The following is a 17,993-nucleotide window of genomic DNA, read 5'->3' as shown; positions in this document are numbered from 1 at the left end:
ATCCAGCTGATGTAGCCCCCCTGGTGTTCCTTCAGGTCCTGTGTAAACGGCACCCTCGTGTGCAGCACCACCCAGCTGTGGCACGGGGACAGAATCCTGTGGGGAAATAACCACTTCTTCAGGTAACAGCTTGTGTTCACTAGTATGTTCACCCATACACCTCTTCTCTTATCTGAGTGTAAAGCACGTTGATTTTCTCTAACGGTGAAAAACCCCACAGAATTAATTTACCTAAGAGGAAACGGCGAGATTGGTTGAAAGACTTTGAAAAAGAAACGGGCCCGCCAGAGCATGACCTGGATGCAGCCAGTGAGGCTTCCTCGGAACCAGACTATAACTATGAATTTGCACAGATGGAAGTTATCATGAAAACGCTGAATAGTAATGGTAAGACCCTTAAGCATTTACTTTCTCGCTGTACTCTTTAAATAAACCTGAGGAGAATTTGAGCATGGCTAGAGAATTGTCAGTCTGATTGGGGATTCTGTTGCAGGAATAAAGATTTTGACCTTTTTATTTATCTCTATTTCTGGATTTTTAGCTTCAGGGACCCCTCTTTTTAATTATAAAAATGAAGTATGAAGAAAAGGCCAGATGGAAAAACAAGTGTAATGTATTACTCTGAAGAGTATAGAATAACAACGAAAAAGAACGTCATTAAGATTAGGGATTAACATTAGCTACTGGGGCTTTTGACAGCACAGCACAGGGAAGACCACAGTTGGAACTCAAAGTTCATTCCACTCTGTTACTTGCTCACCAAGTTGGGAGGAATCTCGACAGACATTCCAAAGTGATGCTCAGACCTCAGAATCACATTAATGGGTCACTTAACAAGTGCCTGAGCAACAAGTCTCCTGTGAGTGGTTTTTTGAAAGCGCAAATAGGTGCAGGGTGTGACAGGAGGGTGCGGCTCCAAGCTCCAGGTGGAGGAATGCCCATCAGAAGAGAGATTATTTCTTCAGATGACGTTACAGGATTCTAGACATCTCTGTGCTCTGACTCTGTGGCGTATCCGGGTGGTATCCATTTAATCCTGTATCATCCCACATCACAGATTTCTAATTTTCTCCAATTGCTACCATCTTATCATATATATATAAATATATATATTTATATATATATGACCCCCCTCAATAACCAGTGAGTATTTAGTGCTCACTAAATACTCACTTGTTAATTTCTCCAATCTTCTTAGCCAAAGCAGTTCACCATCAGTGGCCTGGCTCATGGTGTTAACATGAGTATCCATTTGTGTTCCAGATCAGGCCTTGCTCTGCAGTGTTGATTTTATCCATTTAAAAGTAATGTTTCCCCTTCCTTATGCTTTACTCAATCCCACTGCTAAATGGAGCTCCCCTGTGGGGCACACAGATGTGCTCTGTTATGATGCTGAAATGCTGGTGGCCGGACAGAGTTCACGCCCTTCACCTCTACTGCTAGGTGGCTTCCCGATCATAAGCCTGTCTGCCTGGTGGTCATCCCCTTGGTGGTCCTATTTGAAGATTCTCTTCCCTCTCATGTGGTTTCAGACGAAGCTCCTCCACAAACACTGGGATAAAGGTTAACTGATTGGCTTTAGCATGAGGGAGCTTGACTGGTTTTTAGCAGTGCTGCTTATTGGTGCTTGTGCTACATGCTTTGGCCAAATCGAACTAACGTGTTGGGGAAGAAGCTGAAGTTTTCTGCCTGGCCTTTTCTGCCTGAGGTGCTCTGAATTCTTGATGGAGGGATGCTCCCTTTTCAATTATGGCCCTTTCCTCCCCATGTCCCAACTCCATTGCCTTCCAGTGGTTAAAATCCGGTGGCTGTTCTTTTCCCCGTGTATCCAACAGCACAAAAGTGTCACTAGTGTTATTGCTACTCTTACTAACGACTTTATTCCTGTTGACAGCACAGCAGTTCAGGACATAGTACTCCTGGGTAAATAGTCACCTGCATTATCCCAGTAATAGACTAGAATAACGGATTTTCAAATCTCTAGAATAAATAATGATCTGAAACCCAATTCATTTGAATTAAGAATAAAAACAAATCTAGTATCCGTAGACCATAATGTGTTCTTCCTGAGGGTTCAGAATAGGAATCAGACATTTAACTGTTTTCACAGAGTCAATGGCAGCTCTAAAGTAAAGAGCAATTAAGGGGCTGGTGAAGGGTCATAGAGCTTATTCCATCTGGGATTTAAAGGTTCTCTTTTTCCCCCAAAGGATCTACTTCCCTTTGATTTAGTGCCTTGGGCATCTTGATATGAATTAATTCTAATTCTGTGGGTCACGTAAATTCCCTTCAACCTCTACACCATTACCCTCTCTCTTTTCCATTCTCGGGACAGATAAGGAAGTTTGAGCTCATTGCGTAGTTACATACCAGGCAGAGAATAAACTAAGGAAGAAGAGAGGATACTATGCCCAAAAGAAAGGGGGTCCTTTCTCTCGTCCTAAAACACCTACCTCTTTGGTTTCTTGGCCTGAGGGTCTAGGCTTACTGAGTTTTAAAACAGTTCATACAAGAGTAAGAAAGAAGATAGGGAGAAAAAGGAAACTGTTAACACTCTCTTGAAAAGTGGATTGGTTGTTTGAGAACAGACCAAATCATCTTCGGCTTCTGTCCTACACCATATCATAGAGTCAGAGTGACTTGCTGATTAGGATGACCTTTTTAAGAATATGTTGTATAGTGATAAAGGCTTAAAATAGGTTAATTAATTCGAAAAGAAAATGTTATCAAATATGTCTAAGAGAAAAGTGTTTCCAGACTTGTGTTGGGATCAGAGGAGAAAAAGAAACCTCAGTCCCTGTACCTCTACCAGGTTTGTGTGTAGCATGGCCAGACCCAGAGTCTCCAGGCAAGGCTTCCCAGGCTGGTCTGTGGCAGGCTTGGGGAGGGATGCTTTGAGTTGCTCTCTCTTGCATATCTGCATGTTGATTTGTGGCCACTGAGAAAGCCTGGTGAGTAGTAGGGTTGCTATGTCGTGGCAGCTGCTAAAGCAGTTTAAAAAGGCCTCAGTCACATTACCTCTGCATTGGCATGGAACCCCCTACCTCAGCCATCTGGGATCATGTGTATTTCTACTTACCACTGACCAACAAGTAGAAATAAGAATTAAACATCTTATTGAGTGTCTTTTAGCAAAAACCCTAGGATATGATTTTATTAAAAAATTGGTGTGTTTCCCAGTTTTTCTCTCTCTGGAAAAGATTCGTACACACTCAGTTAGGGCCCTAAAAATGGTTGGTGAGGACCTTGTCCTTTCTTTTTTAAACCTAGAGCCTAAATAGAGAAAAAATATATGTATACTGTTTGAGAAATATGTATATTTTTTAATTATGAGAGAACTCTTCTTCTCTAGGCCTTACGTGTAAGATTTCTTTAAACTCCCTCAAAAAAGATCACCATATTATTCTTTTTTTTCCCCCCCCAGAAGCTCTAGGGCTACGTTAGAAGTTCTACTCCTTTGGAGTATGTCAGTTTTCACTCTGTGGAAAAGGTCTTACCCACCCATGGTCTGCCTTTGTGTAAAAGGGTTTTTTTTAGGAGTCCATTTTCCACTGGCCTTTCAAGTTAACATATTTCAGGGACTCTATGTCAGGACTCTATGAAGAAAAGTATTCAGCTTTGAAAAAATAATGAATTTGAGAATTTTATATCAGCAAAGAACAGTATTTTTTTTAAAATCTACTCTTTAACAGAGTACTAATTCTGAGGAAAACATTGGAGGTAAGAGTACAATTTATTACTAAGTTTATTTCCTACCCCAGACAGTGAGCTCTGATCTGAGTTCAAAACCCAGTTCTGTTGCTTATTAGCTGTGCAATCTTAGGTCAGCTACTTAACCTTTCTGAGTCCCAGTTTGTCTCATCTTTGAAATGGGAATGCCGTCCACCCTTAAGTTTGTTGCAAGGCTTTCATGAGATGATGCATGCAAAGCGTATAGTGCCTCTACCTGAGATATAGCCAGCAGCCAGTAGAATTATTATTGCTGCTGTGGTTGTCATTTTTCTTAAAACAACTCACCTATACTCTGCGTATCTAGTGATTTTTAAAAGTACTTTCTACTCTGTTTTGTATTATTTAACCCTGTTTTTAAAGCTAACATGCTATTTTCTTTTCCTCTTCTCATATAGAAAACTAGTAAAATTTACCTGCTGATTTCACAAATTGATAGGGTCTTCTGGTAAAGTCAGTCAATAGCTATCATGAGGTGATGTAAAAATTCCTCTTAATTTCCTTCTCTTATCCTGGAAATTAAAATGAGAGTCAATATATAGAAATACGACACGAACAGCACTGAGTAAAGTGTGTGAATCTCAGGCTAGTCAGAATAGGTCCCATGTACTTCAGGGAAATATTTACCATTATGGTGATTTCTTTGTTTACCATCCAGATTGTCTAACGTAGTGTTTCCCTAGAGACAGCATGACTTTCTCTTTTGTGCATGTGATCAGTGCCTTCCTTAATCTTTCTCCATTACATCCAGGCCATTGGTTGTTACCAAGCTAATGTCCTGCCATAGCCAATTAGCTCTTTAAGACCGAGTCCTACCTACACCACAGCCACCACTCGACATAGTCGTGGCCCCTTTCAACAAGACCCATTAGTATTTCTAATACCTGTTCACCCACGTGTGTGTTGGTGATCTCTCAATCTGCAAACGCAAAAAATCAGAAATAGTCGCAAGTGAATTGCTTTCTTGGCTATTAACACCTGAGAAATTGCCAGACCGTATACTCAATCAGTGTTTTCAAACATATGCTGTGATCTGTAAGTTTCCTCTCACATTAGAGAAATTCAGGAGTAATAAATTTGTGGCTAAAATCAGAAATACAAACCCTTTGCCATGTACTGAAACCAATGCTAGAAGAGCATTAAAAAGTGACTATCAGAAAAATCAAATCTCACGTGGCTCTGTCTTTGAAGTTGTCTTAGCTTTCATTGAGTTTTTCTTCTCGGTGGATAGAATCCCATCCCCCTTTCCTCTATCATCTGCTTTTTGCAATTGAGTGATCTATCTAAACATTAGGATGACCTCATCAAATTGAAGAAAGTCACATAGTAGATGTGGGGAATGTTTACCCCCAGGGCATTTATCTAAAATGTTAAGGAAAAGAAAATGGAGAGGATTTCATCTGACCGAGCCTCTCAGGCCGCTCACAGACAGCACATTGAAAGGCTCGATTCTGGGCGAGGGGATGGTTTTCGCTGAAAGAGACACCCACGGGCTCCCTGTCGTAGCCACCGCTGAAGGCACCTTGCCTTGTCTCTTGGCTCACCAGACCCAGTTCAAAATGTGGTTCAGGTCCTGGAGAAACAGTACCTGGAAGAGAAGAGGAGCGCCCTTGAGGAGCAGCGCCTCATGTATGAGCGGGAGCTGGAGCAGCTCCGCCAGCAGCTGTCCCCCGAGAGGCGGCCCCAGAGCAGCGGCCCGGACCGCCTGGCCTACAGCAGCCAGACGGCTCAGCAGAAAGTGACCCAGTGGGCAGAGGAGAGGTAAGAAGGGGAGCGGGGGTGGAGGGGCCCAGAGTCAAGGCCTCGGGGTCTTGGGGGAGGGGGTCGTGAGGCGTGTCAAAGAGGGACAAACCTAGCGAAGAGGGAAATCTTACTCCCGTGTCTGGATTGTTAGCACTTGCCTTTCCTTTCAGAGATATTATTTATCCTAAGTATGTTTACTGTGATGTTAGTTGTTAAAGGTTACACCTGCCCCCTTACCCTTTAGTAAAAATGGTACCAAGTTAGAATACCACTGTTTGGTCTTAAAGTAGAGGACAGTTGAATAGTTCTTCAGCATAAAACCATTTCTTGTTTTTTATTTCTCTTACTTTGGAACCCATTTAAATACAATTTTAATGATAAGAAATCTACTAAATGTGAATTTTTTTTACCTTATGACTTTATTTATATCAGAACTGAGGTAGTGGTGGAGGAAACGGTAACAAAAACAACAAAAATAAGGACAGTAAATTATTGCTGAGTTCTGTTGTGGTCTTACCACAGTCTAGGAATGGTGCTTATTTTATTTAATGCTCCCAACAGCACCAAGCCATGGGAACTATTCTTTCTGTCTTGTAGATTGGACAATCATTTTAAATATCTTCCCTCAGTCACCCATTAAGTAAATGAAAAGGCCAGGGTTTGAACCCAGGTCTGTTGATAGTCCATTATCCTGTGTTGTAATAAAAATAATAGCGCCTGACGTTTCTTGAGCGTTTATCATGTGCTGACACTCCATGCAGTCGAAAATCCGAGTATAACTTTACAGTAGGTCCTTGATATCTGCATTCCACATCCACAGATTCAACCAACCATGGATCATAGTGAAAAAAATCTGTATCTCCGTGGGCCTACGCAGTTCAAACCCATGTTATTCAAGGGTCAGCTGTACTCTTTCATTCAGTGGGTAACTTTTGCATATCCTGTGATGGGCCATGCACTTGGTCAGGAACTAGGTGTAGTGACAAGCAAAAAAGACATGGGCCCTGCCCTGGGGGTGCTTACAGCTTCATAGAGGAGACGGACATTACTGGTCAAATAATTACACAAATAAATGAAAAATTGTAACTGTGACGAAGGCTACTGAGGCAAAAGATGTGGGGCTGGGAAAACATATAATAGAGTTCAGACCCTGTTAGGCTATTAGAGAAGCTTTTATCAGGAAGTGCTATTGTGTAGAGTTGAGAAACGAATTTCTGCTGCCACAGAAGTCCCTACTTCTCACCTTTCACCAACTAAAGAAATCACGTAAAACACTTTCTCCTTACTGGCTCCAGATCTCCCCCACCCCAAAGCACACAGAAGTCATAATCATTTCTCTTTCCTAAAGGATTGCTGTATTGGGTTTTGTGTGTACGTGTGCATTACCATATCAAAATCTAGTTGTTTTCGAATGTTATGTAATTTAAAACATGGTTTGAAGTTAAGTCACCCCACATGTTTGCTCCTCAGCTGTGGTTACCAGTGGAGGGCTCACGGAACCCTGGTGGGAGAAGAGGGGGATAAGACGTGAATTGGCAAAAATAGCTTGAAAAATAATTGTTTTGAGAGGAGTTTTCTACTATTTTCTAACAACATGACTCACTTGGAAACGGGACCGCAGTTTTCTTTTGGACATTCTCATGTCCTTTTCTGCTCTGCCGCAGGGATGAACTCTTCCGCCAAAGCCTGGCAAAGCTGCGGGAGCAGCTGGTCAAAGCTAACACCTTGGTGAGGGAGGCTAACTTCTTAGCCGAGGAGATGAGCAGACTTACCGACTACCAGGTGACTCTGCAGATCCCTGCTGCAAACCTCAGTGCCAATAGAAAGGTAAGAATGTTCTCGAAGAAGGTGAGAGCAAGAGGTACAACAGTAGATACTGTAAGTGGAACGTAAACGTGGCATCCACAGGACATCCGAGAGGAGACCCTGACGTGAGCCGGAGGGTTTGTTCTTTTTAAGACGTCCTTTAGAGACCTTGGGTATATATGCCTTTGGATATTTTAGGATTGGAATATGAGAATTTTGGGGGCTAAAAGCCTTGCTAATTTAAATGCTTTCTTTAAAACAGTGAAACTGGGGAATTCCCTGGCAGTCCAATGGTTACGACTCGGTGCTTTCACTGCTCTGGTCCCGAGTTCAATCTTTGTTTGGGGAACTAAGATCCTACAAGCCGCTGGTACGGCCAAAAAATAAATAAATGAATGAATGAATGAATGAATGAATAAATAAATGAATAAATAAAACATTGAAACTAGAAATATATATAAGTAATTCCTCCTGCTTTTCTCTTTCATATAAATGCCTCCTGAAATGGGGGAATGTGTGTATATTTTGTGATAGTACCATTCTGAGAGTGAATTCTTCAGGAAAGGAAGACTCATATGATACCTGTTTTTCATACACAGCAGGATTCTTTGCAGCCATTGGGAAGTTTCCTGTCATTTCAACTTGAAGAAATTTTCATTTAAGGAGAAACTTTGGAAGAAATAATTTTTTCATCCATTCATTTTTCCCTCCAGCAAGCGAGCTAGAAACGAGTCAGAGAGTATCTCATCAGTCTTCTTGCATTTTAGTCTTTTGACCAAGTAGTTCTCCTTTGAGAAATTTATTCTAAATCTGTACTTATAGACGTGTTCATAAACATTTATGTGCTTTTATACCAGGACGCTTATCATAGTGGCCTTTGTAATAGCAAAAATTTGAAGCAGCCATGATGTTGACCAAGAGAATAATTAGTCAAATGAGTGATACATCCCTATAATGGATGGCTGTGTTGCTATGAAAAATCATGTTTATGAGAATATTTAACCACACAAGAAGGTGAACTGTGGAGAGAGAATTGGGATGGGAAATTTGTATATTTGTTTGGTTCTGATTGTGATAAAAATAAAATGTGTGTGCATGGGTATACAAAGAAGATTGAAAATAAACCAGAATATTCCCTAGGTGATAGGGTTTCATCTTCTTTTGTATACATTATGTGTTTTTTTTTTTTTCAAACTTTCTACTTTATGATAATACATATTGCTTCAACAATCCAAAAGAGTTACAACAAGATGTGTTATATTTGGTTTTTGTTTTCGTTTTGCTTCATTCTGCAGAGAGGAGCGATAGTGAGCGAGCCAGCTATTCAGGTGAGGAGGAAAGGAAAGAGCACCCAAGTGTGGACCATCGAGAAGCTGGAGAATAAATTAATTGATATGCGAGACCTTTATCAAGAATGGAAGGAGAAGGTTCCTGAGGTAAGAGGGACAAAATGTAAAGGAGCTTTGGTTGTGCTAAAAGGACAAGAATATAAGTGATTTAATCGTCAGAACACACTTACGTGCCTCAGTGAATATCTGTAGTGCTACTTGGGACATTTATATTAGAAATGTAAAGTGAAAGTGGTCTTGAAGGGATCAGTTGGATCGGTCATAAAACATGTGATCCCCACACAGATAGGAACTAAATGAAGAGAACACATAGTATGTTCTTATTGGGTTGCTACTACATTTCAAGTGAAGTGAAGTAGGACAAAGTGAATTTGTGCTGTTTCGTCAGTGCTGTTAAAAATCAGCTTAAATGGAGCCAGCGTGGATTTTGTATTCATTAGCATATGTTCATGCTCCCCTAGCTGTGTTCATGGCTAGGTAGATGCTAAGAATAATTTTAGAAAGCATGATCCATTTTTTCGACATTAGTAATGGAAAAAAAGATGCGGTGAAGGAAATGAGGCAAAGCACAGGGAATGAAACCTTGCAGGTGGGGTGTGATAGGGAAGACGGGGTGTGATAGGTGGGGCTGTAACCAAAGAAGAGCTCTCCCTGCCCTTATGTCACTTAGTTCCCCAACTAACAAGCCCCTCCCGTGGGATAGTTCTGTTTTATTCGTGTGACATGATTCTAATTTTACTTCTTTTTAATTTATTTGAATAAGTGCTTTCTTTTTAAAACATTTTAAAATGCTGGTTTTAAATAGTATTGTTTAAGTTGATGTTTTGTTTCCTACTCGCCTTCCCCCCTCCTCTCCTACCATTCAGACAAAGCGACTCTACGGGAAACGAGGTGACCCTTTCTATGAAGCCCAAGAGAATCACAACCTAATTGGCGTGGCCAATGTGTTCTTGGAGTGTCTGTTCTGTGATGTGAAACTTCTGTATGCAGTTCCTATCATCAGCCAGCAGGGGGAGGTAAGGACAAGCCAGCCTCTGAGAAAATGGCCATGGTTCAAGTTTTTGTTTTTTTTTTACATCTTTATTGGAGTATAATTGCTTTACAATGTTGTGTTAATTTCTGCTGTACAACGAAGTGAATCAGCTATATGTATAGATGTACCACCATATCTCCTCCCTCTTGAGCCTCCCTCCCACCCTCCCTATCCCATCCGTCTAGGTCGTCACAAAGCACCGAGCTCAAGTTCGTTTTTTGTTTTTTAATTCGATTTAAGTTCTGTTCTTGAGGTAGATCAAGAAACTAGGGTGAAGCATCAGGATCACATTCTTCTTTACTAATATCAAAAGAAACTATCAAAATTAAGGCATGGCTTTAAAAGATTATTAGAACATGTTTTTTATTTGTGGTTCACAAGTATTTTCTTTGTTTTAATCAAACTCGAAATCTTTTGGAAACCAGATTCAGCTCTGTGCCTCATATTGATTTCTCTTTTAATCTCTCACCTCTGTAGTACACTTTAGCTCCTTCCTGGCCCTAAGTGGTCTTTACAAGATACAACTTGGGAGGATTATTTTGAAATTCTAAAATATTCAAAGAAAAAAAGCTTAAGCATCCCACTGTTACCTCCTCTTTTAAAAAAAAATGCCCCTCATATTTCATTTATTTCATTATATTGGCCTTCTGTCAGCCTGAAACATTTCAGAAAATGTTCAAGTTCAAACTTTTTTATATTATCCACTTCATCAACTGATGTTTTCATTTTAAATTTAGTAACATCCTTATTTCCTAGCTTATCCTCCAATAGCATGCAAACTTGGAAATACTAAGGTATTTTTTGTGATTCTTAGAGCAGACTAAGAATAGGGTGCCATTCTGCCCAAAGTGAACCCAGAAAATAGACCCTAGATTCCCAGCTGTGATGTGTAAGTACACAGCTCACATTCCACATGTAGTAACCCACCTGTGGACATTATGCTCTAGGAAAATAGTGGGCTAAGTTGCTTTTTCCCATGTTAAAAATGGGCACAACTCCTATGGCAAAGAGATCTAGTGGCTGAGTCCCTAGTCAGGGTTTCTTAAGCTAGGGTCCATGGTGGGCTTTGAGTATTTCGTTTATCCCCTGAAATTATACTAAAAATGTATTAGGGTCTCAAAAAACGTTGGGGGAAAAAAGCTTAAGAACCACTGTCTTCTAACTGTTTTCTCATATTTCCTTTCTTCCCCTCCTCTTGCTCCTTCCTCCATATTTGTCTCACTTGTCAAATACCATCAACTAATTTCTCTCAGGTCCTGGGTGTCAGGGCCAATTGCTCTGTGGAAGTTGGATCTGAGCTACCTTTAAAAATAAGCCTCACTATGTAAGATGACACAGCAGTGCCAGAGCATGTGTCCCCTTCACAAGTCCAGTCATTACGACCTAAAACTGTGTTGCCAGAGAAAACTGGGCCAGTTACCACACTCTGAGAATGCAAAGGTCAGGGTCATTCCTATCCTTAAATTCAGTTCTGTGAAACCAGCTATAAGAGAGACACTGCTAAACTAGCACCAATGCAGAGAACCACCAGGATATTCTGGAAACTTTAAGTTCCCCCCACCCCCTTTTTTTTTTAGAAAAACAGTCTTAAACTATTTCCTTATAACTTGGTGGCTTTGTATTTGTCGCTCCTCCTGGAGTAGGTCTCACCCCCTCACCCTTCTCCCAGCCCTAGGGTCACTTCCATTCTCATTCTCTGCTCCCAAGAGGGTAGGGAGAGGCTCCATGAGCCCAGTGGCCATGACTGTTTGGTTTACTGTTGTCAACACAGCACTTAGTACAGTTCCCGGCACACACTCGATTCTCAGTAAATATTTGTTGAGTGGATAAATTTATCCCCTAACAACCTGCATGTATCTCTGTCAGGACAGCTAGTCTACACTGGGTTTTTATTTACTTATTTGTTTGTTTATTTGTTTATTTATTGGCTGCTTTGGGTCTTTGTTGCTGCGCGCGGGCTTTCTCTAGTTGCGGCGAGCGGGAGCTACACTTTGTTGCGGTGCGCGGGCTTCTCATTGCGGTGGCTTCTCTTGTTGCAGAGCACGGGCCCTAGAGCACGCGGGCTTCAGTAGTTGTGACTCACGGACTCTAGAGCACAGGCTCAGTAGTTGTGGCACACGGGCTTAGTTGCTCCGTGGCATGCGGGATCTTCCCGGACCAGGGCTCGAACCCGTGTCGCTTGCATTGGCAGGCGGATTCTTAACCACTGCACCACCAGGGAAGCCCCGTACACTGGGTTTTTAATTCTCTGTCTTTCCCCACTTGACTGTGAGTGCCCAGACAGCAGAGCCTGCGTCTTTATCGTGGTGTTCCCATGATGCCAGGTATTTGATCAAATGAGTAAATGAATGAATATGTGAACGAGGGAAATAGATAACTCCAGGCAGAATGTGATAGCTGCCTTTGTGCTGTTCATGGGCTGTCCTGTAGAAGGGTAAGAATGAAGATGACTCCAGGAGGCAAGATACAAAGGCAAATTTGGCTCAAAGTAAGGCAGAGTGATTACAGGGCAGGCGATGGAGTGGGCTGGCTCTGGAAGTACTGAGAGTTTCCCGTTGCTGGAGGTGGCCCAGCGATAACAGTGGAGCTGCTCGCCGGAGATGTTGTAGCATGCTTTCCATCTCAGGTCAGTATTGTCCACGGGATGTCTTTTAACCCCACGGTGCTCTGGTTCCTTGACCCAGGTTGCCGGGCGTCTCCATGTGGAAGTGATGCGAGTTACAGGCGCCGTCCCGGAGCGCGTGGTGGAGGATGACTCCTCGGAGAACTCCAGTGAAAGCGGGAGTCTTGAAGTCGTAGACAGCAGCGGGGAAATCATTCACCGAGTCAAAAAACTGACGTGCCGGGTGAGAGGGCAGGGCTGGGAAGGCTCAGATAAATGACCTTTTCAATTCAAAACAATTTTATGGAAAATCTTAGGAGTTTTTCATAGAACATGGTAAAAGTTAAACTTTCTGACAATAAATACAATAACAGACAGTACTTCTCCCAGAAGTGCAGCACACTTTCTGATGACAGTTGTATGAAATTTCAGAAGTCTATGTATGTGGCATGCAAGGAGTGCATATTGTTTAATGAATCATGCTTTTCTAGTAAAGGTCACAGCTGTATCAGAAACTGGGTCATTAGGAAAGTTTGAGAGGGATGTGTGCATTTGTCACCATGCTCACATACTGTAGTTATGGAACTATGGTACATATTTCCTTACAAGTAGGTAGCCCTGAATGAAATATTTTCAGCCGTCAAATGGATGACTGATTTATTTATTTCATCACCTACTCTTAAATTTGAGGTAGCTGGATATGAAAAGAATGCATAGTTTGTTTTCTTTATGAGAGTTATATTTGCATTTTTTTTCTCTCTCCAGGTAAAAATTAAAGAGGCAACTGGGCTGCCCTTAAACCTCTCAAATTTCGTCTTCTGTCAATACACATTCTGGGACCAGTGTGAATCCACAGTGGCCGCCCCAGTAGTGGACCCAGAGGTGCCTTCCCCACAGTCCAAGGATGCTCAGTACACTGTGACCTTCTCTCACTGTAAGGTACAAATGCCGTTACAAAATGAGCTACTTGGGAGACAACCGGCCGCGGCTCAGTTCAAAAGTCTACTTGTAACTTAGAATTTTTTCCCACATGAATGTTTCATAAACATAATAGGTTTATTGAGCTTTTTAACCTCAAAACGTACTTTAATACAAATTCAGATCGTTTGAAAGTGTTTAAAATAAAATCTGGGGACTTCCCTAGTGGCGCAGTGGTTAAGAATCCGCCTGCCAGTGCCGGGGACGCGGGTTCGAGCCCTGGTCCGGGAAGATCCCACATGCTGTGGAGCCACTAAGCCCGTGTGCCACAACTACTGAGCCCACATGACACAACTACTGAAGCCCATGCACCTGGAGCCCGTGCTCTGCAACAAGAGAAGCCACTGCAATAAGAACCCCAGGCACCACAATGAAGAGTATCCCCCACTCGCCGCAACTAGAGAAAGCCCACACGCAGCAACGAAGACCCAGTGCAGCAAAAAAATAAATAAAATTTAAAATAAATAAATAAATAAAATAAAATAAAATCTGAAAGACCTCTACCTGAAATCTGTGATGACCAGTGACAATTTGCTGCATATTATGTGTGCAAACATATGTTCATACACATAAATGGCCAGAGATGCACACTCTTACCGTCATGCATGCATAATTTTAAAAAGTTTTTTACAAAAATGTGATCACATTTTACAGATTGCAGAATTGCATTTTATTATTTTAATATACGTGAGCATCTGACCATATAAGTTGCTGTAGATATTTTTCATTCTTTTGAATTCTAAGCATAGCATTCTAAAGTCCCGTATGAGCTTTTAAAAATCATACAAAATGAGAGAGGCGAATTTTTGGTGAATATTGGTTGGACCTATTCTGTGACATCAGCCACTCTTCCTGTCTTTCATATCAGACTGCCAACCAGTCATTTCTGACAGCCAGACTCTGGCCTCAGTGTAATTTTGTTTTTCTTTGGACAATTCTTAATAGATATTCAAGACCCCTTCTTTTCGAAATTGTGCCTATTCTTTCTGGTTCTACAGTTAGAAGACAAATCCATATCACCACCTATAAAATTTCCTATACGTAAAGTCTGTCAAGGTTCTTTTTTTTGAAAGGCTAGATTTCTCTTTTTTTAAAATACTTATTTATTTGGTTGCACCAGGTCTTAGTTGTGGTAGGCGGGCTTCTTAGTTGTGGCACACAGGCTCCTTAGTAGTGGCATGCATGTAGGATCTAGTTCCCTGACCAGGGATCGAATGCAGGCCCCCTGCATTGGGAGCATGGAGTCTTATCCACTGCGCCACTGGGGAAGTCCCTGTCAAGTTTTTATTTATTTGTTTTTTAAAGATCTTTTTTGATGTGGACCATTTTTAAAGTCTTTATTGAATTTATTACAATATTGCTTCTGTTTTATGTTTTGGTTTTTTGGCCCCAAGGCATGTGGGATCTTAGCTCCCCGACCAGGGATCGGACCCGCACCCACTGCATTGGAAGGTGAAGTCTTAACCACAGGACTGCCAGGGAAGTCCCCTGCCAAGTCTTTATTTTTATGAGAATAGCCCACTTTTTATTTTTACCTGTATTCACCAAGTCTGTTTCTTAATTCTTTATTAATCTTTTGTTGTTGTTGTTGTCGTTATGGTTCTCTGAATACTCTTTTAAATATTCCCCATCTTTCTTTGGATCCAAAAAACTGCTTATTTAGAAGGATGAAACCTGGATTTTAAGTACATCCTAGTTAACAACTGGTAATAGATGCTAGTCTCAGAGACCTTGGACTCACTGTGTGACCTTGGGGTTTTTTTGGGGTTTCTTTAACCTCTAAAATGTGTAGTTTGTGCTAATTGGTCATTAAGTTTATTTTCCTTTTAAAATTCTGGCTCTGTCTCCAAATAAAATAAGAAGTTAGGTAGTATAAGGTTAAACCAATGCAGCACAGCCCTTTCGAGAAATTAGAGTCACCTGAGATTCCACTGAGATGCTGAGGGGAAGGAAATCCGCATGGTTCCTTGCCTGCTGCTTTGTTCCAGGTGATTGCCTCACTGCTCCGTCTATTCAGCATCCGTTTCCTCATGCTCGTCTGTTTGTATTTCACAACAAAGAGTTGGAGTGGGAGGGTTTAGGAGCAAGAGCGCAGAATCATGGAGATAATCATGTAAAATTTAATTCTGTTTTGGTCTTCTAAGCCATAGGAAGGAACAATCAGAAGTTCCCTTTTTCTTTGCTGTGCTGATTGGTCTATTCTGGCTGAAAGTCAGAGTGGTCCCAGGGTAAAGGGAGTGAACCAGGAGGAAGGGAGGACAGATTCAGCTTTGCAACCAACAAGCAGTGCGACGTGGGGCCGCTGCTTTCCTCAGTGTCCTCGTTTATTAAAGAAAGGAGTTCAATTAAATTACCTCAGAATATCACTTCCCATCTAATATTCTGGTTTCTCTGCGGTTTTCTGTGAAATGGCAGCGATGGTTTTAAGGTTGGGATCAGGCTAATGTACTCTGAAATGAATCTGTATACAGTTGAAAGTTAAAAAGGAAATTTCACAGATTCCTTTCTGCATAACTCCTGTCGCTCTTTCCTCTCCCCCGCGTATCCCAGGACTACGTGGTGAGTGTAACGGAAGAATTCCTGGAGTTCATTTCAGACGGAGCACTGGCCATCGAAGTATGGGGCCACCGGTGCACCGGGAACGGCAGCTCTGTCTGGGAAGTCGATTCCCTTCATGCTAAGACAAGAACGTTGCATGACAGGTTTGTGCTTGGCTGAGGGCTTTAGATGCAGGGTCAAGGCTCACCCTTGGGCAGTGGTTGAAGAATAAGGACTCTCTGAGCCTGCTTCCTCCTTTATGAATGGGAATGATGAAAGGAACTACCAGGCCCTGGAAAAATTCGATGGGGAAAGGAAAGTGTTTTCAACAAATGAGACTGAAACATCTGTGTATCTTTATGGAATAAAAACAACCTTGATCTTAATTCACATGATACACAACACTTAATTTGAGATGGAGCATGGCTTTAAATGCAAAAGATAAAACTATAAAGCTTATAGAAGAAAACAGAAGGGTATCTTCTTTTAAAGTTGATCATTTGCCTCTTCCATGACCCAGCAATCCCACTCCTAGGTATTTACCCAAGAAAAATGAAAACATAAGTCCATAAGCAGCCTGGTACATGAATGTTTATGGCAGTTCTATTCATGATATCCCCCAAACTGTAAACAACCCGATGTCCTTCAGTGTGAGAATGCTTGATAAACAAATTGTGTTATTAGTCATATAATAGAATATTACTCAACAATAAAAAAGAACTCTGTCCCACTCTTACATATTGTGGGTGAATCTCACAAACATCGTTCTGAATCAAAGGAGCCAGACCTAGAAGAGTAAAATACTACATGATTCCATCTATATGAAATTCTAGAGCAGGTAAAACTAATCTGTGAGGTTACACAGCTGCTGCAGGTGGTGTGGGGATTGAGTGGGAAGGGGCCTGAGCAAACCTGCTGTGGTGATGGCAGGGTGTATGCACAGGTGTATGCATTTGTCACGATCCCGCCAAGTCTACGCCTGAGATCTGGACAGTTCACTGAATATAAGGTATACATCAATAAAATAAATGAAAAGAACCTATACCACAGGATTGTTTTGAGTGTTAAACAAGAAAATAATCTATGTGACACACATAGCACAGTGCCTCACGGATAGTAAGTGCTCAGGGACTGGGGGCTTCTTCCTGTTGCTAATAATGTCCTGGACATTGACATGGTTGTTTGTTGGAATGTGTTTCTGCAGGTGGAACGAGGTTACTCGCAGAATAGAGATGTGGATCTCCATACTAGAGCTGAATGAGCTGGGGGAGTACGCGGCTGTGGAGCTTCACCAGGCAAAAGATGTCAACACAGGAGGTGTCTTTCAACTCAGACAGGTACTAGGTTTGTCTTTGCTTGTTTCGTGTTTTCTCCCTGTCCCACTCTTACAGTTTCTGGAATTTTCTAGTTATTTGCCTCTTTGTTCCCTAATTCTTTCCCCTTCCTTGATCCTCTTCCCCCATCCCTCCCCATCCCCATTCCTGGCCCCCATTTCCGCATCACACCCCCACCTCTGCAGGGTCATTCCCGGAGAGTGCAAGTCACAGTGAAACCTGTCCAGCATTCTGGGACACTGCCACTCATGGTCGAAGCTATCTTGTCCATCTCCATTGGCTGCGTGACTGCCAGGTCCACCAAGCTCCAGAGAGGGCTGGACAGTTACCAGGTGAGACCAACAGATTGCAAATAGTATTTAACAAAGATTGGTTAATGCAGAATTAAGGCAGTCAGTGATCTGTGACGGAGACCTGTTCAGGAATATAACTGAACTCCTTGCCTTAAGCATGTATCGGCCCCCGCCACCCCATCCATATTTCCGTCCGTTGCCTTTTTGCTAGGTTTAAATTACTGTATTGGCTTAGTGCCGATTAATAATAATTTTATTTATAAACACACATCAATGCTATAGTGCTCATTTACTTTAGGCAGGATTTATTTTATATCTGGCCTGAATTATGTTGGGTGTTTGATATTGCTGGCTTTGGCCTGATCCACTTTTATTAATAGAAAGTTGCCCCCATACACTGGCATAATTAACCAGCTCTCTGAAAGCTTTACTTTTTTTTTTTAATTGAAAGTTGTCCTCATGATCATTTTTGTTCATTAAACCTCCTTTTGCTAAACCTTCTTTTCTCACTTAAAAGAAATTAAAAGATGGAACCAGCTAAGAATTCATCTTATTTACCAGTCACAGTAAACTTTAAGATCAGAAACG

The 17,993-nt window shown here is 41.7% G+C and overlaps 1 protein-coding gene across 1 annotated transcript in view; it reads left to right on the top strand.

The window, feature by feature from the left end:
* Window positions 1–17,993, top strand: part of KIF13A (kinesin family member 13A) — a 212,360-nt gene that overhangs the window by 170,101 nt on the left and 24,266 nt on the right. The window contains 11 exon segments of the mRNA XM_061195757.1: window positions 36–122; window positions 221–387; window positions 5,277–5,490; window positions 7,137–7,299; window positions 8,574–8,714; window positions 9,494–9,643; window positions 12,345–12,506; window positions 13,028–13,201; window positions 15,791–15,942; window positions 16,983–17,115; window positions 17,298–17,444. Coding sequence (XP_061051740.1) covers window positions 36–122; window positions 221–387; window positions 5,277–5,490; window positions 7,137–7,299; window positions 8,574–8,714; window positions 9,494–9,643; window positions 12,345–12,506; window positions 13,028–13,201; window positions 15,791–15,942; window positions 16,983–17,115; window positions 17,298–17,444 — 1,690 coding nt within the window.

Source organism: Eubalaena glacialis, chromosome 7 (genome assembly GCF_028564815.1).
Source record: "Eubalaena glacialis isolate mEubGla1 chromosome 7, mEubGla1.1.hap2.+ XY, whole genome shotgun sequence".
Taxonomy (NCBI): domain Eukaryota; kingdom Metazoa; phylum Chordata; class Mammalia; order Artiodactyla; family Balaenidae; genus Eubalaena; species Eubalaena glacialis.
This window is presented reverse-complemented; position numbering and strand designations above follow the sequence as displayed.